The sequence below is a fragment of the Panthera tigris genome, chromosome E1, assembly GCF_018350195.1.
Source record: "Panthera tigris isolate Pti1 chromosome E1, P.tigris_Pti1_mat1.1, whole genome shotgun sequence".
NCBI lineage: Eukaryota > Metazoa > Chordata > Mammalia > Carnivora > Felidae > Panthera > Panthera tigris.
The window spans coordinates 20143105-20170686 of record NC_056673.1 but is presented as its reverse complement, the minus strand read 5'-3'; the positions used below and the strand labels follow the sequence as shown (position 1 = coordinate 20170686).

The 27582-nt window shown below is 35.8% G+C and overlaps 1 protein-coding gene and 1 long non-coding RNA gene across 8 annotated transcripts; both read right to left on the bottom strand.

Annotated features, from left to right (window-relative positions):
* Positions 1-3085: 3085 nt before the first annotated feature.
* On the bottom strand, positions 3086-9257 carry LOC122233645. Its single transcript, XR_006211294.1, has 2 exons — positions 5379-9257; positions 3086-4186 (listed from the first exon to the last, which is right to left on the bottom strand). It is a non-coding gene; the product is annotated as an uncharacterized LOC122233645 (long non-coding RNA).
* Positions 9258-11761: 2504 nt separating this feature from the next.
* ZNF207 (zinc finger protein 207) lies at positions 11762-27301 on the bottom strand. 7 transcript variants are annotated; one of them, XM_042966971.1, is made up of 13 exons: positions 27119-27301; positions 25591-25717; positions 21416-21554; positions 19868-20038; positions 19667-19742; positions 19105-19152; positions 17970-18040; positions 16014-16171; positions 14766-14858; positions 13506-13748; positions 12744-12903; positions 12427-12610; positions 11762-12209 (listed from the first exon to the last, which is right to left on the bottom strand). In XM_042966971.1, exons 1-12 carry the CDS (start codon positions 27157-27159, stop codon positions 12450-12452), a joined length of 1488 nt encoding a protein of 495 aa, XP_042822905.1. In that variant the 5' UTR covers positions 27160-27301; the 3' UTR covers positions 11762-12209; positions 12427-12449. The 7 variants fall into 7 exon arrangements, with proteins under 7 accessions (XP_042822905.1, XP_042822904.1, XP_042822906.1 ...); XM_042966970.1 differs by lacking the exon at positions 11762-12209 and having other exon boundaries at positions 12243-12610; XM_042966972.1 differs by lacking the exon at positions 11762-12209 and having other exon boundaries at positions 12243-12610; positions 19868-20035.
* Between the last annotated feature and the right edge of the window lie 281 nt (positions 27302-27582).

The window sequence follows — 27582 nt, the reverse complement described above, 5'->3', positions numbered from 1 at the left end:
GGAAGGTAACCAAGGAAAACAAAGATCAGAGGTACACGGGATTTCTAAAACATTTTAAGCTAGACTTGGTGAACAGAAGAAAGTGTTTTAAGTAAACTCTATGCCCAACATGGAGCTTGAACTCATGACGCTGAAATCAAATTGCACGCTCTATTGAGCCAGCCAGACACTCCAAGAAATTCTTTTAACTTGTCCAGCTCAACAGCAGTCAGGACTAATAATAATTTCTGAATCCTACTGCCCCCATATCACCAGGCCAATAGCAATGAGGAAATTATGGCAGCCTCTGGTGATGTGGGAATGCAGATCTGGGGTACTTCTGAGATGTGAAGTCCAAAACCATAGCTCTATTCAGTGCTAACTTCTTTAAATCACTCCAATTCCTAGAGAAAATGTATATCCTGAATGTGGTATTCAAGACCTTTACACATTAGCCTCAAATTACCTTATCCTATTCTCTTTCACATAACTCTATATATTGTTGGATTTTCCTCTTTCCTGAACACTATTTTCAATGTGTCCATATCCTAACAATCCTTCAAGACCTAGTTCAAATGCCACATTTATCCTGATACAATGCACGTGGAATTACCTTTCTCCAAAACTGACATCCACTGGGAGGCATTTTGACTTTATTAGTATCTACCCAACTCTAAAGAAGACAGAAGTTTGGTTTTGTTTTTACGTCTCAATATCTTACTAGATCTCAGCACATATTTCCTAAAAGAAAGTCTTGCAGATCAGGTGCAGATCAAACGTGTAAAAAAGTTTAAATTCCAAATCTCCTTGTTGCCTTTTTCATTGCTCCTAAAAGAGGGTTGGCATCATCTAATTTTTCCAATGAAAAGTAATTCGTAACACAAGTTGCTGAGTTCTGTCTTGAGTCAGGGTTCTTCCTGCTTTCTAACTAGTCTTTATAATGCCCACTGACCCCCAACCCACACACAACACAGAGTGAACTTTTAAAAATCCAAAGATGTATTTACTCACCAGTTCAAAGTCCTTCAATAACTTCCACTGGAATAAAATTCAAATCACAGTCCTGTGTGATCTTATCATCTAACCTTTCCAAAATCCTCATACTACACCACAACCCCTCCTAACCCACCACTCATTATTTGTTTGTTCTTCAAAAAAAGGTGATGCTTTCCGGTTTCTACACCAACTATCCCTTCTGCCTGGCATATGGTCACCCAGCAAGACTTTCTGCAAGGGCTGACTTCTTAAACCCTCAGCTCCAAGGTCCCCTTTTAGATCCATTTCCTATCTATCTGTACATAGGATGGCATCCAAGCGTATGGTAGGCATTCATATGCATTTCCTAAATGAAAAATTTTTAGGTTTCCAGCCTGCCTCCACCCCATCCTTGCAATCTCCACTGGTGTGACAGGGCTAAGTGCCTTTACATTTTCTCACAGGCCTAGGAAATTTGTAACTATCATCATTTGAGAGAAATAACTTGCTTACGGTCATAAAACCAGGCTCTAATCTTATGCTTAGTCTAAATGACTACACCACTTCTGGTTCATTCTATCTGTTCAACTTCAATTAACGCTTTATCACATACCCCATATACCCACAGTCTAAATATCCTCATTTACCTCTTATTTTCTCCCATTAGACACACCATTTCTAATAAAAATAACTGCCCTGTCTTTTCCACACCAAAAAAATGTTCAGGACAGTTGATGCTTATTATTTTAATCATTCTCAATATAAACTGTTCTGGATACAACTTAATAAAATGGGCTCAGACAAGTAGTATCATAAATAATAAATCAAAGATTTTATTTATTTTTGTAAAGAACAGGCACTCAAATGTTAATGGGCAACCATAACCATGGAATAAAGAGGCTTAGTTTTAGCAAGAAGCAAATATCCTTCAACTTTTAGATGAAAACACAGACCGAAAATTGCTTCAGCTATCAAAATAAAAAACACCATTTCTCAAATGGTAGTTTTGGTTTTCTCAAAGCCTAGGAAACACCGCCCACCCCCCCCCCCCCCCCCGCCAGACTACCTCAAAGAGAAACAAAAAACTTCAGTGCCTTTTGTGAGTTTTAATCTTAGTGTATGGTTCTATACACTAAGGAACATCTCTTCCCTCCAAACCATAAAAATAGACTAATTACTAGAGCTTTTATGTTGGTAAATTTTTAGAGTTAAAATTTAATTACAACATTAAATTAGTTCATTTACCCACATTAAAAACTTTGCTACCCAATTTGTTTGTTTAGCTAGATCATTTAACCATACAAATGGACTAGCCATTTATTCTCCCTTGCTTGTTCGGGTCCCCCTTACCATCATACCCCTTGTAAAACTTGCTTTTCCATTTTACTCCTTACCAGTATAATGCTAAGGTAAATAAAACCTGTAGACTGAACTGAGAAGGGCCTCCTCTTTACTACAAACCCTTTGGGATCCTGAACTGCTTCACACAATGCTAGTCTGAAAAGAAATGGACATATTACTCAGAAATAAATCACCTTCCATGATGTATCAAGTGAAATGTTTCCATTTACTATCTTCTTAATACAACACCCCAGGGAAAATAGGGGAGATTCCAAACCTCATCACCTTTTTCTCTTACTTTAAAAAAGCACTGCTTCCACGAAAATCAAATACTAGCTTAACAACATTTTACTATGGGACAATAATGAATTCCTACAATATTTCAGAATGAGCACAAAGGTTTTTGTTTTCTCCCATTTCTGATCTGCTGTCTATTGTCAGTTTTAACTGGAGCTGAAAAACAAAAGGCTTTAAGAAAACTGAAAGTCATCACTGGGTTTTAAAATAGGAACATTTAAATAATTCTTCTTGAAGGTATTTTCTTTATCAGCCACTTATTTCTACCCTGAAAAAAGCTTGAAATAAAATTAGTATTTAAAGCACCATACAAAACAAAAAGAAACCAGACAAAGGAGTAAGGTACATTCCAATTTAATCATTGTGCACACAAATTTGTAAAAATGCTAGACACACATAAAGTCGCAAAGGAAATTCAAGAAATCTTGTTTATGTCTAAGTAATTTTTATGCTATGGAAATTTGGCTACTTACTCTCACCACTATTACATGCATTCACAGTTACATACTTACCACATTTTCAATGTCTGCTTATCCTTGCTAGGAAAGGACAGAATTCCTTAGAAATTTACTTCACTTTAAATCTTAAAGACATAAATTGAGGGTCCATACTTTGTTTAGTGCTTATCTAGAAGAATACATCACCATTATCACATACTCAAGACATCAATTTTCAGATTTTAGAGAAGACTATCATTTTCCATACTAAAAAGTATTAGGAGCTTACTGTTCATTGTTGGTTTACAAAGATAACAGCAGGAAATACAATGTGAAAACATCCTTAGCTTATATTGACATCATCTAGGATGTGGTTTAAGACTAGAGAGGAAAAAAATCCATGTGTTACACTGAAGGAAAGTACTGAACAGGGCATAAAGTAATTAGAAATATACCCAGAGGCTAATTTCTGCTGGCATACACAGTCTCAGAAACCAGCATTTCTAATCCACATTTTCCATGCAAGGTTAGAGAGATTTAAAAATACACTTGAAATTTTTAAGTTCATTCAAAGGGAATCCTGTAAAGCATTAGTCTGCAGGAACATTTCAGGCAAGTCCTTCTTCAACCCTACCCTTGGCTTTAATAGCTCATGAATCACTGCAACAACGGCTTCACGGAGAACAAATTCTGCTATTTAACTTTTATACCTATGCAGTGTGGGAAGTGAAAGCATTGAGAAAACACTTTCGGTTGTTAGCTAAAAGGAAAATCTTAATATTTGTAAAAATACTAGATAATTCTGAATAAAAACATTTTTTCCATCTCACTAAAAGGAAACGATTTATATGTTAATAGGTTTTCCAGTTAGTCTGTTAAGTCAAAGTCAGAAAGTGATCCTGGATTATTAGGGAAATGTCAGGAAGTGAAATATTCAACTTTTAAATAAAATACATTTCTGATTCAGATATTATCTAAAGAGTGTACAAATTCAGACTGCTCACTTCTTTGATCAGTATCCCATTTCAGTTAAACTTAAAAGGAAAAACTGTGACATATAAGTATAAAATAGTACTCACCAGAAAGGCAGCTTTATAGAGATGGTTTTAAGGAAAACCATTTCCACTGTATCTACGCCATTTCTTATACAGATTAAACTGTGAAAGGCAATGAAACTTAAGCCCTTAGGCAATTTTATATTAAAAAAACAAGTGGATATCTTAAAATTTTATTATCAGTTGATATAGTGAGATTTTTAATTAACTAAATGCATGACTTTCAAACAAAATAACACTAAGATGGTCTGTTTTCAGTGGCTAATCACCACCCCCAATTAATAGGAATAAAAGATCAACTAGTTTTATGGATAGATGTTCTCAAATTAGACATCATTACACTTAGGGTGTAAAGGAGGTAGCCATGCATCCTAGTCAATGCTACAGAGTTGAAGGATGGTTCAGGCTTGTGCAAACCAAACTGTATGCTTTATTCTTTTTACCTTTGCATTTAAAATTTTTAGCAACACAAAAGCATAATATTTAAAGGTTAAAGGAAACTCTCAAAGATGGTTCAAGACAACAATGAATTCTGATAGAACCAATGACAGTAATAAAAACCTTAACATGTTTTTTACAAGCCATTATGACCTTACTGCCCCTCAAAAGGAAACATACAAGGAATTTGTCTAGGTTTCTTGATGGGTAGTCAGTTTTCATTTGAATATTAAAAAGTTTTGTTATTCTTAATTCAAAGTAAAATGAGCCCACAGTGGTGGTGCAACAACAGAATAGTTATAGTTTACAAAAAAAGGTGAACAAAATTAGTACTTATTTACAGCAAGAGCTACTACAAACATTTAACAAAATACACAGTATGAAAACATTTTCTAGCTTATGACTGCACACCATTTATCACTGCTAGAGGTAAGGAAACTTGACTTTTTTCTTAGGTTGATTCATACTGTAAAAAGTTAAAAGGTAAGTATGAGTAACCACCATGAGAGTGGCTTCAATAGAGCCTGGACCCAAAGCCCTGCACTCCAGATCACATGCCAACACGTGGGGATAGCCAATTGAAACTTTCACCGTCTTTTCCTTTTATGTACAATGTATTTATTTAGGGTCAACCACAACCAGATATAAAGGAGCAGTAATACACCTCTCTTACAACTGAGGTTATTAGCAAACCTAGAGCTACTTTGGCCCAAGAACTGAGTGTTTAAAAGTGTCCAATGGATCTATTATTAGTTATACTCACATTTATGTAACTGCACAGCTTTCTTCCTTGTGTGGGTTATATGGATATGTTTGAAAAAAATAGGAACATCAGGTACTTACAGATTAAACTAACCTGTACTGGCAGGGCTGTGGGATTTTTCTTCTCTACCAGTAAGTAGCAAATGCTGAAATTCTGCTGCTAGTTAACAAAAACACAAATTGTATTAAACTGAGGAGTTCAATCCATAGTTTTAAAAAGTCAATGTGCATTAAATTTCCTCAGAGCCTGACATTAATACATTTTAAACTTTTTCCCCAAGTCTTACAAAAGTAACCTTACATTGGCTCTTTATTTAGAGTGACTTTATGAAAATGACTTTAAAACACTGTGTATCTATTGGACATACCTCGCTTTTAATAAACTATGTATTCCGATATGTATATGTGGAAGTTTTGGTTACTCTAAAAAAGGGGGGGCATAGACTTGGGGGGAAAAAATCTCAACATGGTAATTTCTAAATTTAAGTGTGTGTAGACATACTCGAACAGAGGAAAGCAACTTTTATTAGTTTAAAATTCAATTTTCAAAATACTTGATTTCATTTTATTAGAGATTGTGGATTTAAAACATGGGCTGAAAAGTAAACCTATTGTTTCTCCTCGAAGTATACTAACAAACTACTAACTAAAAGGAAGGCTTTGCTCAAATACACACCCCATATTATTCTAACTCAAACCTACAGAAACTTCAGTAACTCTTCCCTTGGCTCACTTGGGTGATTAAGCAGCCTTGTTTTATTAGTAGAGACAGGAAATGATGCTGCATATTTTATTTTCATCTGATTGCTCAAGCATTTAGGAATAAAATGTTAAGAATAAGCTACACTGGAATAAAGGATTCGATGAAACCTTAATCACAAATGCAAACCAGGAGGGCTGTTAACTTTCACTACATTTAAGGTTCTTAAGCCTAATAACACTATATAATTAGACCTCTCCCCCAAATAATACTGGTCTGTATGAACATCATTCTTCATTTTTATCAAAGTTGAGCATCAATAATTTTCGCTGCCAGTTCCTCAAATTTAACCCAAAGCGAAGGCATACAGATTCTTTAAATACAATAATGCTTAAAAACAAAACAAAACAAAACAAAACAACAAAACTCAGACACAGTAAGAATGCCAAAGGGCCAGGAGAATTCCAAAAAAGGCCTTTCCCTCTTTACAAACACAGCATTACACAAACCCCTGACCAAACACACAGCATATTACTGAAGCTGTGCCATAATACAACCTTACACACCATTACAGCATTTAGAATTAATGGATGGGGTCCAAGTTATCAATCATTTAAATAGTTTACTCACATGTATCTTCTCTGTAGTTAATTTGATCAAAATTAAAACATACACACAAACATATTCTAATATAGCTGATTATATGCCTTCTAAAGAACCTAACCAAGAACCAGTCTTGATTTATAGTAACAGTATTCAATTTGCTTCAAACAGAAATAGTTCAAATTAGCTTCAGTGAAGAGCTCCTTTAGATCTTCAATTTCTGCCTTAATATGACTTCTACATCCTGCTTTAGTAAAATAAAGATATTTTCCCGAAGATATGTAAGATTAATTGAACAGATTTAAAGAGAGATTGTTTAAAAAATTCAAATTAATATATTATTTCAAGATATTATTTTTCCAGGGTTAGAAAATGAAAGGCTCTTCCCTTTATGGCCAAATTATTATGCGAGAATGTATAGAGCTCAGAACAACAACAAAAAAACAGTGCTTAGAAGAAGAAATTCTCCTTAGTTTTACTGAAGAAATCTTTTAAAAAAATTGCAACTTTCAAGCTGATTATTTCTCAACAAAAATGCCAAGTAAGAACATGAAAACACTGGGGTAAAGTTGGAGATATTTCAAGTATTAGGGTGCTCAAACTGAAATCCCGCTTTCCCCATTTCCTACACAATAGTTTGATTTAGATCCATAATAGGGGTTGCCTAAGAGCAAGATATTAAAAGTACTGTTCTGAAAATTCAACATTAATCACAAAATTGTGAATATCCACTATGTGCATAACACTATACACAACATCATTAAAGTAACTGTTTATTATTTTGCCAAGAAATAGCACAAAGAGGGTTTCTACGCTAGGAAAAAAAAGTCATTTATTAAAGTGATTCAGATGACAGAAAATAAAGGGTTAAAAAAAAAAAAAAAAACCTTCACTAATATTCAAGTCATGAGATAGCAAGCAGAAGTGTAACTAGGGGAATGTTTACTTACAAAACTGCCTCAGAGTCAAGTTTTATAACTGAAGCTCTCCTTTTAGAAGACTTTTCCATAAAAGTTACAGTAAGAGAAAACCGATTTTGTTTTGAAATAACACACAAAGGTTACTTAATATTAGGCAGATAAATACTGCCTCTTTAAAAAGACATACCTGATTTATACAAAAGTTTTGTATTTTAAATATTCTTTATATCCCCTAACCAATACAAGTATCAGTTTACTCAAAACAAAATTTTATCACATTTCTTCCTTTCATTTACCAAGTTTACCAGTGGAAGTAATAGACACCTGAAAGTTATGTAATTCTCAAAATCATACTTCAGAGATATTAAGAAAATTAACTTCAACAATTTATGCCACCCTGAGACCCTCCAACTCCCAGAAGTCAAGTATGTAAGAGCCTATTTCAATTATAATTATTTCAACTATCACTATTAGATTAGCACAAGCAGCAGCCTCACTCGAACATTTCACTATACTGGGGGATGGTGGATGCAACAGAAAACATCTCCAGTTAAGGAGATGTAAAAGGTGTAATTACTGAACAAAGGTATGAATGTATTCTTTTGTTGTAACAAAATTTTCTTCAAACATTAAACTCTTTTTTCCATGATTCAGTTACAGAGAAAAATCATATATTCTAATTACACACTGAAAATTTGGAATTCACGTAATGAGTAATTTTTCTTTATGCTTCCAAGAATTAAAACCACAAGGAAAACAATCCTGGGTTAGCTAAACATTGTACTATATGCTGTTACTGTTTGAAAGAAAATGCTATCTGGATAGAACAGTTGCTTAAACACAGGAAAGAACGAAAAGTAATCCAGGTTCATGTTTTGGCCTCTCTTCCAGTTCCTTCTTACGCCCACAACATACACACATAAACATGTTTCTCACCAAATATAAGCAAATTTTAGTTGGGAACAAATGTGGATACTTTTAATGTGTGCATATTGCATAAAATATCATTCACTAAGGCTGAACCTCAAAATGACTGTTCCAAAACCACAGTTCAATGTACTAACTTTACCACATGATTCAATTTCAGTTTAGCTACTTAAAAAATAGTAATCTACCCATACTGACAGGTCTGTACTACTTTTATCAATGTGTAGTGTATATGCATACATACCACACACACACACACCACCTTCCCACCTTTCACAGGGCTCTACATTAACATTTGCTCTAATGTGGTGAAGTATGAAAATATTAAAAAAAAATCACAAGCATTTCCACATGACCTTTCAACCTTAATGTTCAAAGCATTGACTTTGGGATTAAGAATGCAGATTTCGGTAACCAGTGGCATTTCCAATGATCAAACTTATCCATGAGGTTAAATTTAACAGTTTGGGAAGAAAATGACAAGTTTTTCCTAAAAGTGAAAGTGGAAAATTTGAACGAAACATTTCATGCCTCCAAATCAAAACCGTCAAATTTTGTTAATTTACTAAAGTTCAATATAGCAATACCAGCTTTACTGAGGCTGTTAACACAAAGTAAATTACATATATCAAATATTTTTATTTATGTTTATTAACACCACAGTCAAACGTGAATATTAATATAGAGCCTTCTCTGCCAAAAGAGTATAAAAATCCTAAGTTTAATTAAATTTAGGGGCCTTCACCAAACTTGCTGCAAGTTTGGGGACATAAATATCCAACAGCCATAAAGCTGTGAAAGCCCCTATAAGGAATAAAATAAATCCCACTTGCCTCAGACTGAACAGGGCAACACTGAGACTCAGCCTCAGCCTGTCCTATGGCAGGGCTATAGGAAGAAGAAAATTTTAATTTTAGAAAAACATTACCCAATTAATTTAAAAGACATGCATTAAAAAAAAAATCCCCATGATCAAGCAAGCAAAGGAAAAAAGAGCAGCTTTTTTTTTAAAAAAAGCTATGTCTGCTATAATTCCACTCTGAACCCATACTTATTTTTGTTGGGGATCTCCCCCCAAATAACTAAGTTCAATTAAGCTGAGTTTACGCTCAATATATAACTCGATCAGTGGAACAGGAGTACACGAAGAGTATTTTCCCCACTCCTAATGGAAAATGTCTGAGATTATTACTAAAATATAGAAGTACTCAGATTAAATGAGAATTCCAGCAGCCATTCAAAAGTTGATCCTCACCTGCTGGTCTTGTTCTGTCATACAGTTAGGTAAAATCTACACACAATAGAAACTAGTGCCAGACAAAACGTTAAGTCACTTTGTTTTTTTAAAAAAGGAGGATATAGGAGTGGACGAAGGGACAGCCAACGTTTGCAGTCCCACTAATCTTACAACTTCCTAAATTATGGCAATTACAATGCCTGCCTGAATGTAACAAGTCCTAAAGGTTGTCTTCTGTGAAGGCAGATAGTTTACTTCAACTCAACCCCACCTATTACTTAAAAGCAGCGTAAGTCAAAGTAAGAGTTATTTCAACATGATTTGTTACACTCATGTTTTAACCACACTATGGACCCCAGAAGCAGTTAGGTAAAAGGTATTTTCTAGAAGCTTAATTATGCTGATGCATGCACAAATTACACTATAAATAATACCAAAATGGGCACCACTTCAGCTATATATACCTAACACGACACAGGAAGACGGTGTGCTTTAGTGCCATGCGTAACACTTTGGATTAACTTTTAATTAAAATTCTACCACTTATTTAAAAGTACTGGTATCTTCTCCCTTCAGTCTTCAGAAAGCAACAAACCTTGGCATAAAATATATCATCTTTGCATTAAATGTAAATAAAACTTTGTAAAAGTTCTGAAACATTACTAACCCATTTGTATTTTGCTGATAAACCTGTACATGAAATGCTTGAGACGTGGTTTGGGAAAACATTTCCTATTTAATCATTCTAAATTTAATCATGCCCTTTTTACCTTACAAATTTTCAACACAGGTTCTTCTTTGGCAGTATGATAAACGTGCTGCCAAATCTAAGAAATATGTATTAATCCAAGAAATATGTATTAATCCCACAACTACTTAGTAGGCAGGTGAGAGAAAAAGTATGGGGCTTCGCTGCTGGCAGACGGAACAAATGCATTCTCGGTGATACATGGACGTTGCCTTTTCAAGCTATGAATTTTTGAACCTCAATGGTATCATAAGAAAAAAGCTATAAAACATTTCACTGGAGCAAAATGTGTGATTTAAATTAGCACTCAGCTTTGTAGATATTTGTAGGTTTTGTTTAAATCAATCTCTTCTAGTTGTCACTTAAATACAGACTCTTATGATTAAAACAGTTTTCAACATCTTCCTACAAGGTTAAAACTTTTTTTCAAAGACAAAAACTCTGATTTCGGGTCATATCTATACGTTCATATATAGGTTATAAAGACTTATCACCATTTTAAGTCTTAACTTTAGGTTGAGAAAAACTCAACTTGAGTTCATCGTATTAATAATTATGTTTTGTACAGATCACTTGATACTTTAAATAACCACGAAACTGCCTTGCAAAAGATTTTTAAAAATGGATGCCAAAAAGTCAACAAGAGGTATTACTGTACGAGACGTGCAATACAAGATATGAATAGCAGTCACCTCTACAAAAAAGTTCTTCACAGGACATAGTAACGTTCAAATTTCCAAGATGAAAAGGTTAATAGGGAAGCCATTTAGGCTAAATAACAGAAGACAACCATCTAATCAAAGAAATAATGTAATTTTCCAGGAACATAATAAAAAATTTTGTATCCATCTGTTAACCATCCTAACAGAGGCACATTTAGATTTGGCATTACACTTAGAAAAGATTCCAATCTGTTAACAGTAAAAAACAAAACAAAACAAAACAAAACAAACACAAAAAACTCTTAACTGCATGCACCTAAGCTTCTAGAAGTTTGCACCTGAAAAGCTTCTGAGGTCCACACAGTACTGCAGTCTCAAAAATAATCAGAAGGAAACGAATGGGTCTGGCACTAGGCTCTAAACCTCATCAGCAGGAAAGAGGGCACACTAAAGTTACGTTTTAAATATCTAGGACATCTAACATGTAGTGACACCAAGGGCGTGGAAAGGTGACACAATATAAAGATTTCATACTCACTATGTAATGGCTCGTATGTAACTAAGTTTTTCTGTCAACTTAAGCACTAACATACAAGTCTATACATACTGTCCAGTTTAAAACATGCAGCTAAGGAACAGCCTACAATTCAAAGACAGAATCCAATGATGTATCAAAACTGTATTGGTAACTATGAATTTTATTTTGTGGACATCTACTGTGGCATGCATCTGTACAAACCTTTCAGGCAGTGGTCCACAGCTGGGTTATGAATAAAAAGGCATAAGTTTTTCTCTCATTTTATTACAATGAAGTTTAACAGTACAGAAAAGTCACATGACCTTGGTGGGTCAGATTTCTTAAACCCTGCAACATGAGGAACTCTAAATACATTAAATATTGTTATACATTCAGACTTCCAATGTACAGGTCTCGGAAACAGTTACAGCCCTCACCAAGCTAGGTTGGGGACATGAAGTCCAACAGCATCTGAAATGCTGTGAAGGCATAACTTTACAAATAGCAATGTAAGCTTACAGAACTTGCCTTTATTAAGGTGGTATGTTCATGTAATTCCAGCGCCTTCACAATATAACGAACCAAATTTACTATACTTCACTTCTAAAAACCTAGATGAAACATGAAAAAGAAGCCATACAGTATAAATTGCAACTTCAGGAAAAGTTCCTGCTTTATTATTCCAAATAATTTTTCCCATGTAAAATAAATGTCCAATAGTTCCTGGTATGTGGGAAGATAATGTTTGTTAAAGTCACAATGAAGCCTTATTGACGGAAGCTTGGCTATATAAACAGCACAAGTTGAGAAAAGGTTTAATCTCCAAACCTATTAGATTGGATGAAGTAAGATCAGTAACGGCCACCTTGCGACATTACAGGAGGTCTCATTCCCATCGGAGGTCGAGGAGGCCCACCTTGGTAAGGGGGTACCATTGGCGGTCCCTGCCCATACGGTGGCATAGCACCAGGAAGGTAACCTGGCATGCCTTGATGATGACCACCATACTGACCTAAAAAACACATTTAAAACACAAAAAATAGATTGAGTTGGTCTGTGCACTGTACTTTTAAATGCAATGTATTTTGAAGATAAATTTATGTGTATACTCAGAAAATCCACTAAATAAACATAAAAAGAAATACCATGAGGCGGCATTGGGGGTCTCATTCCTTGTTGCTGTGGGATGCCTGGCTGTGGTGGCATCATACCTCCAATAGGTCCAACTGGTGGATTACCAATGGGAGCCTGTCCTGGTCGAGGAAGATTACGTTGGTATTTAGGTAACTGTGCCCTTCTCTCTTCCTATGAATAAAAATGAACACAATGTTAAACACTTGAATGCAGAGAGAATCATTAAGCATAAAAGGCAAACATTTAAAATCTTACACAGTAACCTTTAACAAATGTACCCTTGTCAACCATTACTTTCGCTCCACAAACCAGACTGACTACTTAAATCTCAATGCCTCAAGAAAACCTCACCTATTTTTTATATTTGAAGAATGGCTAATAACTTTCCAGGAAATATACACCTGCCTCAGCAAGAAAGGGTCTAGTGAGAAAGGTAGGTAAGTTTCAAAGGATCTGTAGATTCTACCTCTCACCCTTGTTTGATTAATTTACAAATTTATGTTAACTAATATGATTTTTGACAGCAAGAACCCAAATTAGTGTCTTCTTTAAGAAACAGTCTGGGAGTAGGAGGAGTGTGTCTAAAATCAAAACACACGCATGCAATATTTATTCTGTGGTTCTTAGAAATCAGAATGATAAAAACCACAGTGTAAGCATTAAATCAGATTATAAGACCATCAGTGTACAAATTAACACTTCTCAAGAGGAGGATGAGATGCTACAACAGTATTCAAATTATGCTAGTAAAAACCTGTATGTGAAAAACTTACCAGTGATATATCCTCATCTGGATGGATCAACTTACTGGTTGCACTGGTTGTTGTAAGTGTAGCAGGCTTACTTGTTATTGAAGCTGCTGGTTTAGCTGCAGTGCTATTTGTTGTACTAGTGGTTGAAGCTGTAGACTGTGTATAAGCAGGGAATGTAGGCTTTGGGGGTTCTGTAGTTGTTGCAGGGGTACTATTTAAAGGCTTGAAATCTGTACCAACAGGTCCTTGGACAGCTGCCTGAGCCTGTAAAACACAATCTTTCATTAACGAAACTTCAAAACCCCAAAGTGAGTATATCTACTATAATTAACCTAAAAGTGAGACACCAACATTCGATAAAGGACCAAACTTTAAATGAAATTAAAACAAAGTTAACATGATAAAAACTCCACAAAAATCAAGATAATATGTAAGAATATCTAAAGATGCTGGGTCAAAGTCACATCCAAAACTCAGCAGCAGAAATAAAGACTGCATATGTAACTTCTAAGAGTTTATCTACCTTCTCACCAAAGTTTATTTGCTTTACAAAGCTGTGTATTTTTTTCAGGCTGATGAAACACACTGTATCACAATAGTTATGCTCTATTGTTACTATTCTAAATTAGTTGTTTAATCAATCTACCAAGCAGTTCAAAACAAAAAAGTTCAGAAATTACAGAATACAAATGCTTGGATAAATTTCAATTACCAAGCATAACATAAACTCCATCAGTGAGGACATATTAAAAAATGTCCTTCAGAAATTTTCTTTATATAGATAATACAATGTCCTCCCACTTAACAACGGCTACATGATTATCACTGACAGAAGGGTTTAGTAGGAACTTTTAAACATAAAGTTACCAGTAGTAAATAGGTTACTTTTCAAAATACCAAACAACTGAAATATGAAGAGTAGGCCAACTTTAGAACCAAACGCAGAGTACTAAATTTCCTTACATTGTATGTGATGCATTAGATTAAACAGCATAAATCAAAAAAGCTTAATCATGCATCAGGCTAACCATTGGCCACTATAATGCATTTACTGCTTACATGCTTTTAACCCTTTAGAACCATAGGAGTTTGGGGTACATTTTTTTCTATTGGTACGAGTTCAAATTTTCAAATACCATTGATTTTTATTCCATTAACTTTACTTTAAAAAAAAATTAAATACAGTATATTTTTCAGAAAAGATTTAGTTTTAAAGTAGGGTCCAAAGGGTTAAGTTTATAAAGCCATTTTAACAATTTTAAACTGCAACTTCCTGCGTACTTGTGCTGTGCTAGGAAACAGAGCTTTAGAAGATGCAGACAGACTTTCTGAATTGGATGAAGCTGTACTTGAGCTTGTTACAGGTGTCCCCATCTGTAGCATAAAAGAAAGGAAACAATGAAAAGTCTCCAAACAAATGGGTGAAAATAAGCCATGTGGTAGACTTTTTTTAGTATAGATTGCATTTTTATAAACGCAAAATATAATGCAATCAAATCAGATTTATTTTAAGAGGCAGGCAGTTAATGCATTTACAATAAACAAAGTGACAGTATGAGCCTCATAAAATTTTTTAAATTCTACACCAATAAACCTAGTTATTAACCAGTTTCTTTTCTAAAACTGGATGTGTTTTGCACTGTGATATTTCAAAAATGATACCTTCAACTGAGACTAAAGATGCGTTACTGACACTTCAATCCAATTGAATGATTTTTGCTAAAAGTTTGACATCTCTCAATAAACAAAATCCCCACCCACCTCAAAAACGTAGTTAATGTGTTTAAAGGGGACTTAAAAAGTAATACTTTTAACTTAGCAACTACAAACAAAAAAACTGAGAAAAGAAAACCTCTATGGGATAACGTTAAAGTGAAAAGAACAAAACAAGAACATACATCCCGACCTTAATTCTGAATCGATTACATCTGCTTAATTTTGAATACAACTTGGGGGAAAAGCCCAAAAATAACCACCATTATACAGTTACTATATACAACAAAAGCATCTTTAGCTTCTGAGTTCTGAACATAGACAAGGCCAGTAGGAAAGAGAAGTCTAACTAGGTCAAACGATGCCTTCCTGCAAAAGTGCAGCATTGTGTTTCGTCATTGTTCTACATTAAAGAGTCCAACGAATGATTTGCTAAGGTCTTAGGATTTTCACCTTTGCCTTTGATTTCATTCCATTCATAGTTCAAGATGTGAAGGAGGACCTCTAAACACTATTATGTATTTAAGTCCCCAGAAATTAAACTTTCATTCCTAACTAAAGCTAAGAATGACCAGAATTCACAGCTATGAAAACAAAAAACATACTACACTATTGGGTTCCAGCCAATCTTTTTTGACTAGAAGAAATCAATGTGTGCAAACATGGAAGACAGTAGGACACTTCTTTGTATTTAATAAATTGTACGAAAAGGATTATCAACAAAAAATTGACCTATGACGATTTAAAGGATTTCTATAAACAACTACACTTTACCTTTAAATACAAGTGCACTCCTTTTCAGAAATTTCACCTTACCTGTCCAGCACTGGGGAAAAGAGGCTTAGTAACTGGAGGCTGTGGAGCAGGAACTGTTGCTGTCGGTGCAGGTGGTCTATTAAGAATGCCTGGCGCTGAAACAGCCTGTGCTTGAGTCATTGGAGGAATTCCTGGACGGGGAACAGGAGGGGGCATACCTGTAAAGACGAAATATTGGGGAAAGGGAGTTGTTGAAACTTTTAATTCAGAAAAAGTATTTTCCCAAGACTTTCTTGTTAAAATATACCATGTTAAAAAACAATTCTACACTACAAAGTTACTGATGAACTGCTCAATTCAATGAAGTCCAAATATCTTAGGCATTTGTTCCTTGGAACAATCTTGCCTCAACCTTTCTATTCCTTTGTATCTCTTCAGAATTTTGGAAAGTGAAAGACACCACTAGAGACTCCTTGTATAGGAAAAGTAGAAAGTAAGTTACTAATCTTCCTGATTTAGCAAACCTTGTGAAACACGTAAGAGAACTATTACAATCATCCAACAGCTGGATGTTCTCTAAACTCGAATTCAATTCAAATTATTGTAAAAACTTTTGATACGTCATATACCCATAAATTTTTTTTCAGGAAACTTATTCTTGCAAACACTTTAAAAGATTTTTAAGTCATCTCTAAACCCAACATGGGGCTCAAAATTACAACCCTGAGGTGAAAAGTCACACACTCTACTGACTGAGCCAGCCAGGCATTCCTCCTTTAAAGCAGTTCAAGTAAATTTTCCGAAAAATCCATTACTAGTACGTTCTTCAAAGTTCCTCAACATAACTTAAAAACTTTTACTAACTTCACATTATCAACTGAACATTGGTTATTATTCTACATTCCTTTAAATGCCTAAAATTCTCTCAGAACACACGTGGAGCTATTGCCTATAAATTAATGCCTGTCCTGGCAATGATGCACATTTTGCCGCTGCCTCATTTATCCTGTTACTTTTACGTCAACTATCACTTGAATACTTCTTAATCTGCTATGGACTGCACACCAAACTTGCTAGGATTACATACAAAAAAAAAAAAAGCAACCAATTGAGAAAGCCTAATGAAGGCCTGTGTGGCACACCTACTTGGCTAATGAAATTTGGTTCCCCACTTTATAGGATAGAGTCAAGATAGTTCTTAACACAGGCTCCGTTTCAGCTAAAGGGTCCATTAGCCCTGTTTCTGGTCAACTGTAAGAGGCTAAGGAGCTTCTGGGAGAGTTACTTTGCTGCCTAATGACAAAAAGGTGGGGTGCCTGGGTGGCTCAGTCAGTTTAGCATTCGACTCTTGATTTCGGCTCATATCATCTCACAGGCATGTGATGGAGCCCTACATCGAGCTCTGTGCAGACAATGCAGAGCCTGCTTGGGCTTTTCTCTCCCTCTCTCCCTGTCCCTTCCTGGCTTATGTGTGCACACGTGCACTCTCTCTCAAAATAAATAAACTTAAAACAAGAGCCCACTGCTGTTGACACCCTTTCTTGCCTGAGTTATCTTGTAACAACTGAGCGACATGTCCCAGGGAGAAAAGCTCAAGTTGGCAAAGGAGAAAATTTTAAACACATGGGTTCTTGAGATCCCCAGCCACTGAATCCACCACTTTTCATTGAGGGAGGCCATAAATGCCTATATTGTTTAATACAGTTTGTTACGGTTCCCTATTATTTTCTAAGACTCTCCGTTACTTATCTAAAAAATTCCTAACAAATAAAACCCCTGTTAGGTATATGAGCTTCGGTGTATAGGTTCTGTGACTCATTTCTGATTGCTTTGAAACCTGTTTACTATTTCAAAACTCAAAAAAAAGCATCCATTCTAACACTTGTCCAATCAATTTAAAAAAGAACTAAATTTTAATATTAAAACTGCACCAACGTCCACAAACCTACTGTCCACAATACTTAAGAATAAAGCATGCCAGTCCTAGTAAAAAGGTTATTGTCTAACGTTTCATACCTGGTGGCATACCAGGCATCAGAGGTGGTATTCCTGGTCCAGGTGGCATCATTCCACCCATTGGCATCATTCTATCAGAAAGCAAATTTCAAGAAACAAACCAAGTTAATCAACAGTATAAACTATTAGAAAACATTTTGGCTAAAGCCTGAAACAATAGATAAAAGACTTGAATTTGACCCCTAATATTGAAATTCAAGCTGAAAGAACACACAACACTAGAACAATTCTATCAAAGTAAGTCTTCTAAAAACCATCAAACCTCTTGGGTTTATCAGTAAAGTAAGGGGGAAAAACCAGTCTCTTTTACAAAACATTTTCATACATTTAAGGTCACTACGAACAATTATACCCTCAATACAGACAAGAGGCCTCATCTAAAATATGTGTAATTTGAAATCATAATCACCTTTGGTCTCATTTGGAAAATACCCATACAGAATATAAATAAAAAAGAAAAATTATTTTAGAGTCATTGTATTTTTCAAAAAGAAAATATTGAATATACACTGTGGAGTAAAGATTCTTGGGAGGAGGGTTACAAAAAAACTACCACCAAAATTAATGACAGTCAAAAGTAACCTCACACAATTGCCTAATTTCTAACGGCCACCTAACACTAAACCATGACTAAAAACATAACCCATATTTATTTTCCTTCCCCTAAAAGAGCTCACCTTCAAATACCAGTGTCCGTTCACTTAAAACATTTACAAGTTTGTGAATTCTTAATTGAGGACTTTATTAGAAAATTAGCTTCTATATATAGATTTCATTACAAGAAAACCGAATTACCTTCTATAATAACGCATGTTAATTTGGCAAAAGAGTATCTATTCTTTCTTAAATATCAACACTTTTTACTAAATTCCATTACTTTAGCAGTCTGGCGAAAAACAGCTGCACGTTTAGAAAATGCTTTATTTATATGGGTCTATTTATTACTAGTTCCTCACAAATGTCTTTTTTTTTTCCCCTCCATTAAGACTTGTGTCAACCAGCTTGCACATTCTAGAAGTTTTAGTGAGGAAGGTTAGAAAATTTCTGAAGTCAACTGAATAGATACCATTAAACACACAAAAAAAATGACATTATGATTATACCTCCTGAATTACATTATGAATGAGATGCTTACATGTTTTCACCGCAAAATGACTGGGTGTATTTTCTCTGATGATGCAATCTGTGAAAATGTATGACAAAATCAAAATCTAACTGTGATTTTCAAAATACAGTGGGAAAGTGTATTGTATACCTCTCACATCCAACAATTTTTTAAGTAAAAGTGATAGGCACGAGCACCTCATATTCATTTTAGTTCTTGATGATTTGACAAATAAATCATTTACAGAGTTTGCTTCTTGTCACAACTACAAAGTGTCATGGACAGTTCTGAATCTCAGAAACACAAATCTACAACCAACTACTTTAATTACATCAGAGGCAATTGAAGTAGATGGCTGCCTACACACATCCTAAAACCCAAAAATCTATTCTCCTCAGAGGTAAATTTATATTCCTTAAATTTATTGGTAGACCCCTTTTTAGACAAGTTTAAGTTTAGGGAGCCCATACCTTTAAGAAAAAAAAAAAGAAAAAGAAAAAAGGCAAAGTAACATTTTACAATTCATGTAACACCCAAGTTGAAAAGATTATTACTAGGCACAAGCCCACAAGTCAATTAAAAGTTTTCTTACCCAGGTGGCATGCCTGGCATAACTGGTGGCATTCCTGGCATCAGAGGAGGAACACCCGGCATTAATGGAGGTATGCCTATAAATAAAAATTTCACCAACAAAAAAGTCACAAATATTAAAGGGTTAAGAGAAAAATTTTAATACTTCTATACCATATCAACAAAGTCCTAAGAATGTTAAATCGTAACCCTTATGTGATACCTGGAGGCATTCCTGGTGCTCCCGGGACTGGCGGCAGTCCTGGCTGTGCCATTGGGGGGATATAACCTTGCTGAGGTTGAACAGGCTGTGGCTGAAATGAAGTTGAAGCTGCAGAGTCATCATCATCATATTCATCAGAATCATCTTGTTGCTTCTTTTTTTGACTCTCTGCTAACAAAAGTTTTAATTAATTTTCCCATGAAGTAAAAAAAAAAAAAAAAAAAAAAAAAAAATACTAAGCAAGCTTAAGACATTCAAACATCAAAAAAAGTTATTTCACTGTAATTAGCTCATGAGATTTTTCTTGCAAAGAAATTCAGTCAATATTATTCTTTTTACTCTTCAAATGTGTTTTCAATCTCTATTAAGCAAAAAGGTTAACATCCTTTCCCTATTCTGGCAGGTAAAAAATAATTTTCCTATGGGGCACCTGGGTGGCTTAGTTAAGCATACAACTTCACCTCAGGTCATAATCTTGGGAGTTTGGGAGATCGAGCCCCACAATGGGCTCCATGCTCATGGTGCAGAGCCTGCTTGAAATTCTCTTGTCCCTCCTCCCGTACCCCTCCCCTGCTTGTGCTCTCTTTCTCAAAAGAAATAAACTTTAAATAATTTTCCTCATTTTTTTTGAAAAACAAAAACAAAACAGCTTTCTATTCCATCTCAAAAGGTAAACTATGACAAAGAGGTCTGACCTTTCTACAATGCTTTCAAAAACAAAAACCTTCAGGGCACTTGGCTTGCTCAGTCAATAGAGCATTTAACTCTTGATCTCAGTGCAAGCTTTACGTTGGGTGTAGAGCTTACTTTAAAAAAAATTTTTTTTTCTTGATTGATTAATAACTTCTACCATCTGGATAATAAGTGATCGTAAATTCCAAGTCAAGTAACAGCATTACCAAAAAATTTACTATTAGTGGTTATATAATCAAATCAAAACAAGCTACCTTCATTTTCAGAAACCTCAACACTTGCTAATTCCACTTGGAATGCAGTTATGAACAAAACTATATTATAATAAAGTGTTTGGAATAATCCATGTGATATTACATATATACAAATCAAATATACAACTCCAAACGTTAAGACATAAGAAACAATAAAACTCGGGATTCTTGGGGTGCTTAGTCGGCTGAACGTCTGAATCTTGATTTTGGCTCAGAACATGATCTCAGTTTCATGGATTCAAGCCACACACGGGGCTCTGCGCTGACAGCGTGCAACCCGCTAAGGATTCCCTCTCTTCCCCGACCCCACTTGTGTTGTCTCCATTGTTCTCAAAATAAACTTGAAAAAAAAAAAGAGTGCTGGTGGCTAAGTCAGTTAAGCATCTCTTGATTTCAACTCAGACCATCATCTCAGTTATTGAGTTCTCTCTGCCACTCCCCCACTCACGCACATGCTTGCTCTCTCAAATAAGTATTAAAAAAAAAACCCTCAAAATTGGAAGTTTGAATAACATCCACTATTAAATTTATACCTCAAAGTAGTAGTAATACTCTCATTAGTGAAGCTGTGTTAAGAAAAAGCACACATCCTAACGTTTACCTTGCGTTTTCTGTTCAAGAAGTCGTCTTCTTTCATCCATGTCTTTTTCTGGAATACCTTCCATACCATATATTTCCAATTCTATGTCTGTTCTCCCAGGTATTGCATTTGGTACAGCATCTATTGTCTCTTTATGCACCTAACATTAAAACAAACTTCCATTAGATAAAGTGTCTCATAAAGTCCTTTAAGAGCAATCTGAAATTACTCAGAGAACACTTAGTATAATCATTAAGAATAACTTGTTCTATAGTGAGACTATCCGGATTCAATCCCCAGTTTTGTTGCTTACTTACTAGGTATGTGAGACTACGCAAATCCTCGGATTTAAGATTATCCAACCTATATACACTACCTAACATCTAGCATCATTTTTAGGAATAAATGCATTAAATCATATAATTTATATAATTACGTAAGTAAATATATGAAACTATTTAATACCTGTTACGCTACAGGTATTAAATTATATATGTTAAATGAAACAGTGAGTACAGAAAGCACTTGGCAGGATGTCTAACGCATAGTAAGGACTCAATAAACATTAAGTTTACCATGTAATCTTGCTTGCTTGAATTATCAGCAATGAACTGGCAGTCCCACTCAAATGAGAGAAGGTTCAAGTCTGACTTAAGCACAGCTTATGAAAGTTCTTACTTATATGAAGAATTAACATAAAATTTCCAAGATTGATCTTGAGACAAGCTGGTAGTTACAAATTGCAAAAGTGGCACTTATAATTAGCATATCCAGAACTAATGCGTTACCTGAGGCACTTAACACTGCCACAGCAGTGATCCTGTCATTACACTAAATTTGACAGATTACAAAGAGAAAGAGATTTTATTATAAAACACTGGAAACCTACGATTTTTTTTTACTAATGGTTTTTGCTAGATCAAATGTTTCTAACCCTCAAACATGGGTAACTTCTGCCAATATGGTAAAATTCCTGTCAGTCTTGGTTTCTTCAGCAACTTGCCTTAACTTAGGCTAAAAAAATGTCAAAGTATTTTGCCTAGACTATCAGCATCACCTGAAAGCTCATTACAAATGCAAATTCTCAGGGGCCCCCCCACCCCCTCCGCCAGAAACTCTTGGTTAAGACTAGCAATTTGTTTTAACATGCCCTGCAGGTGATCCTGAGGCATGCCCAAGCTTGAGAACCACTGCTTTAGGGGACATATTTGTCTCATACTCAATTTCTCTTTCCTCCCAAAACATTTTCATGCAAGAACAGAAAAGTAAAGAAAACTGTCTTCTTCTTAAGAAGACTCAAAGACTTTAAACAGAGACATGCAAATCAAATTGAGAAATTATCTTAATTTTTGATTGATCTTTAACCATTGTTCCTTATTGTGATTAAAAGATCCATGAACAAAGCTTCTCAACAAGGGACTTAATCACACCGGTTTTTTGGCATGTTACTGTTCTTGACAAATGCTGATGAAGGAACTCCTATGTTCCTCAAAGTAATAAAATTGTATTCATACACATGAACTATTCTATTTCTAAATGATAAGGGCAAGAATATACTAATCAAAAGCTATTGGAAAAAGAAGAAAAATAACATGATTTACTTAACTACCTCACAATATCCTAGCCAGAATTAGACTTCTTACAACCTTGCCTAGTAGAAATGATGATGATCTTGGTTGAAAAGATAGGTGGAGCAAGCACTGATGTGAACCATCTAAATTACTAATGTCCTAAGTTTATTATCTATAAAATTGGAGGATGTGTCTGATTTAACTGCCAGGCCCATTTCACAGGTTGCTGTGAAATTACACTAAAACCATAAAAAAAAAGCACTTGGTCAATCAACAATGTCACTAAAATAGTTTCTCAACTGATCTCCTTCCAGTTCCATTCCATTTCTCTGTTCTTCTCTATAGTACAACTTCCTGAAACAGTGCCTCTACTTTCTCATTTTCTCTTGAGAGTACTCCAATTAGGCTTTCATCCTCATCACTCTAGGAAATCACTCTTGGCAAGTGACCAATGACCTCCACTTTGATTAAATCCAATCTCTGTCCTCATCTTCCTAGACCTACCACCAGCATTTCACTCTGTTAAGTAACTCCTTTAATCATCTCATTTGGCTTCCAGGGCACTACTCTCTTAGATTTCCTACCTTTTCAATGTCCTTGAATGGTTTCTTTTAATCTTCTAACCTTTAAGTGCTGTGAGTGGCCCAAGCTGGAGTCCCTGCACCTATTCTAGATCTATATTCTACCCTCTAATAGGAAACGACATCTAGTATCATGGATTAAAACAGCTATGCTCACCACAGCATCCTTCCAAATTTCTACCTCCAGCTCCAACCTCTCTGAAGTCCAGGCTCACAGATACAATTGTTTATATGACATTTCCAACTGGATAGTCAACAGACTGTCTCAAAATTAACAACACAACACAATCGTGACATCCTCATCTCTAAGCCTAGTCTTCCTGCAGCTTTCAACATTTTAGTATACGATAACTCATTTCTCACAGTCCTCAGGCCAAAAACCTTCAGATCAATCTGCAACTCCTCACTTTCTTATACTCTGCATCTAAACCTATCAGCAAATTCTGGTCTCTGTCACCATCACCTCTTGCCTGGAATACTCCAGTCATCCTAAGTGTTCTCACTGCATTCTGCTGTCTCTCTATTTGCAACTCTATAGCCAGGAGAACCCTTATTTAAAAAAAAAAAGAAAGAAAGAAAAGGTACCAGAATATGCTACACCTCTCTCTATTCAACCTTGCATTTCATTCAGAATGAAAGAAAATGGCCTACAATAAGTAAACCCTTCTGTATAAAGCACATTGCTACCCTTTCTTTTTCAATATAGAAGAATGCTCCTGTATGTCAGGGTCTTTCATCTGCTGTTCTCTGGAAGCTCTCTCTCATTTCCGTTCAGATCTGTTCAGATGTCAGCTTCTCATTCAGGTCTTTCCTATCTTGTGGCCCTACCTATGCCTCTTACCTAGTTTTAGCTTTCTCTATCACTTATCGTGAAAAGGCAAACTAAATACTGCAGTGTTTTCTTCCACAATATAAATCTAAACTCCATGATGGTGACTGTTTCCTTCACTGCTGTACACCTAGTGCCTAAAACACTTGTCTTAGCACAATGCTGTCTCACAGAAATCTTTTGTGATAAATTGTAATATTCTTTCTGTATCAGTACTATCCAATACAAGTCATCCACCAGCCACATGTGACTGAGCATTGGAAATGTGGTTACAATGTGGAGAAATTAAATTTGTAATTTTTAATTTTAAAATTTTCTTTTAAGTAGTCACATGTAACTAGTGATTGCCACAGTGGAAAGTTATGGGTCTAGCACACAGCAGGCCCTAAAATATTTCTGAATGGGTATTAAGTTATTATTACAGTGACATAACTGAAGAGGATCTATATAAACTTGTTTTTTTAAATAAACTTATTTTTTAACTAGGGGAAACATCTTATTTTAATTTACCTCCCCGCCTCCTACCAACAGTAGTTTCCAATAAATAGGGATTTGCTCATCTCATCTCTCTCTAGGGTCCAATTAGGCCAAAATTCAGGTAGCACTAGGACTGGCCAAAGTAGAAGAAATAATGTTGAATAAGACATAAAGGCACTTACTAGATCCTTAAAAACATAAATTGCAAAGCTCTCCCTACCTAAGTAGTGAAAAGCTCAAGAAACCCAGACATCATTAAATGAAACACATTACCTTTCCAAAAGAGGTCCAGGGAATAATAACTGAAGTAAGCCTATCCTCAGGCAAGAAATTGTAACAAATCCTTCAATGGCAGAGAGTAATGGTAGCTAATTATGTATTATTCTCATGGGATTAGAACTGGTCAGACCACAAAATTTAAATCACTGATCTTTGTTCTCTAACTCAAGTAACTGAGGAGATACTCTGGGACCTCAACTTGTCCCCAGTCTAAAATAAAAAATATTATTAATAACTTAAAGATAAACACTATGAACATAAGTTTTCTTCAAACATAAAAAAAAAAAAATCAATTATTTAACTTAATGGCCAAAAAACAGGTTTTTTTTTTTAAGCTGACCATATCTAATCTTTCACAATACAATAAACAAAACCCTACAACTGTTAAAATAAATTAATTTTTTTCATGTTGTTTCCACACAAGGGGTTAAAAGTTAAAGACAGAAAAAAAATCCTTACCTGCATGCAATGAATAGCTAAGCCAGGTCCTGTGTACAATTTCTTATGACATATATGGCATTTAAAATGTTTTGCTTTTTGGTGCTGTATAAGGATCTTCTCATCATCAAAATCTCTATTACAATACCTGATCAATATTGTTAAGGTACAAAAATAGCACAAAATGACACTGCCTATTAAAAAAAACCTGTCATATTAAGAGACTAGGAAGAGGAACATTAAAACATGAGAGCAGTTAAAACCAAGAAGGTACTTTATGCCCATAATCTCTCACCATCTGCAAACGAACACATCTCAGTAATCAGCAAGATTACTGTAAAATCCCCGCATTTTACAAAGATTTAAGTAAAATAACTTCTGTTCAATATTTCAAAATTTACAAATGCACGCTGTGGACTGGACAGTTCAATGTCAAAAAATCCCCAAGTTTATGTCAAGAATGGATTTCAAAACAGAACTCATTAACTAGAAAACAAAATAATCAAATGTTAAAAATCTACCTAACATATGGAATTCAGGAATATCTATTTTATTTAGATCCAAGAATAAACTCACAGTGAGTAAGAATGACACAATTTCGTATGAATAATCCACAAAGTTGTTTGCAACTTCTTACGAATATGTTGCCATGGCATGTATCTAAACTCACAGATAAGTTACATTAATAAAAACTGAGAAATTTTCTCTCACTGGGCAGACTTTCCTAAAAGCTCATTAAAGAAATTCGTGACCGTTTTTCAACCATTATATAAACAAATGCAGTTCCGTAACCGTTTTTAGATACGAGACAGAAGTAAATCAATTTTAACGTAAACGGTATTAGCCCTTCCCGAAAAAAGTATTAAAAAGACGCCACGTTTTACTAAAAAATAAAAAGCATTTTTTTTTTCCAGTCTTACGAAGCTGGGTGATAGACACAAGAAACTCCACCCTTTACGCTTCTTGAAGATTAAGGCGCCAGCGGGTGAGACGCGGAAGCTAGTTCTCCCCCACCCCACTCCACCCCCGGCCAAAAAAAAAAAAAAAAAAAAAAAAGAAAGAAAGAAACCATGGTTGACTAACACAAGCCTTCCCTAAACCACCGATTCCCCAATTAAACGGAAAAAGTGGGTGACACACTCCGGAAGCTCTCCCCTAATCCTCCAGAGTCAATCAGCGTATTATACTCGAAGAAAGTCCCTTTGTTGAATCGTCACCAAAACAACAGAATGTGGCAGAATATCCTTAGGGGACACTGTCCTTGGTGGAGGGGGTCCAAGCCGCCTCCCAGCGGTTAGGTCAACGCTCGCACCGAAGCAAGAACCTCCTGAGTCACGGAGTCCCACGATCCACAACTGCCAGAGCCTCTCGCCCTAGGGAATTCAGTTCCCACGAAACCTTCCCAGATCCGGCTCCAGCCACCAAGCCACCCACCTCGAGGCCTACATCCCAGACACTCTCTGCCACAGGCCAAAGCAAGGCCTCCCAGTCCCAGTCACCACCAACCGGCGCCCCCGCTCGGCCTCGACTTCAAACCCACAAAGGATATCAGCACCACGGCTTCAGCTGCTTCTTCTTCTTGCGACCCATAACTGCGCTCTACCGACAAAGTGAAAGGGGGAGAAAACTAACAGGAAAAACGAGGCAAAAATCGCTCACTCTTCCGACCCAACGGCCACCACCGCGTCCCACAGGAAACAGACACAAAATGGCCGACGCCCTCGTTCGCCGCTCTGCTCCCGTCAGGCACTGCGGCCGGAGGCGGAGCCAGGCAGGGAAGGGTCACATGACGCAGACCTCCTCCCTGAGTGGGTGGAGACTCGTGGCGGCTGACGGGCGGCCGCCATTTTGTCCGTTTAAGGTGTCCCGGCCCTGTTTGCTTGCGCTGGCTGATTCCTCCGGTTTCCTTTGTGAGGGAGCTGGTGGCCGAGGTGCACCGATACACTCGCGAATTGAAGGAAAAAAACAAACAAAAAAGCCTGGGAAGATTGCCAGCGTAATTAAGGGCAGACT

What these genes read in the sequence shown, in the direction of transcription:
- ZNF207 (XM_042966971.1), bottom strand. Translation starts at nt 27,159, where the DNA reads ATGGGTCGCAAGAAGAAGAAGCAGCTGAAGCCGTGGTGCTG. An exon ending in CAGCTGAAGCCGTGGTGCTG is followed by an intron (nt 25,718 to 27,118) that starts ATATCCTTTGTG and finishes AATATTGATCAG; the next exon opens with GTATTGTAATAGAGATTTTG. An exon ending in TGTTTCCTAGCACAGCACAA is followed by an intron (nt 13,749 to 14,765) that starts GTACGCAGGAAG and finishes TGTGTTTTACAG; the next exon opens with GCTCAGGCAGCTGTCCAAGG.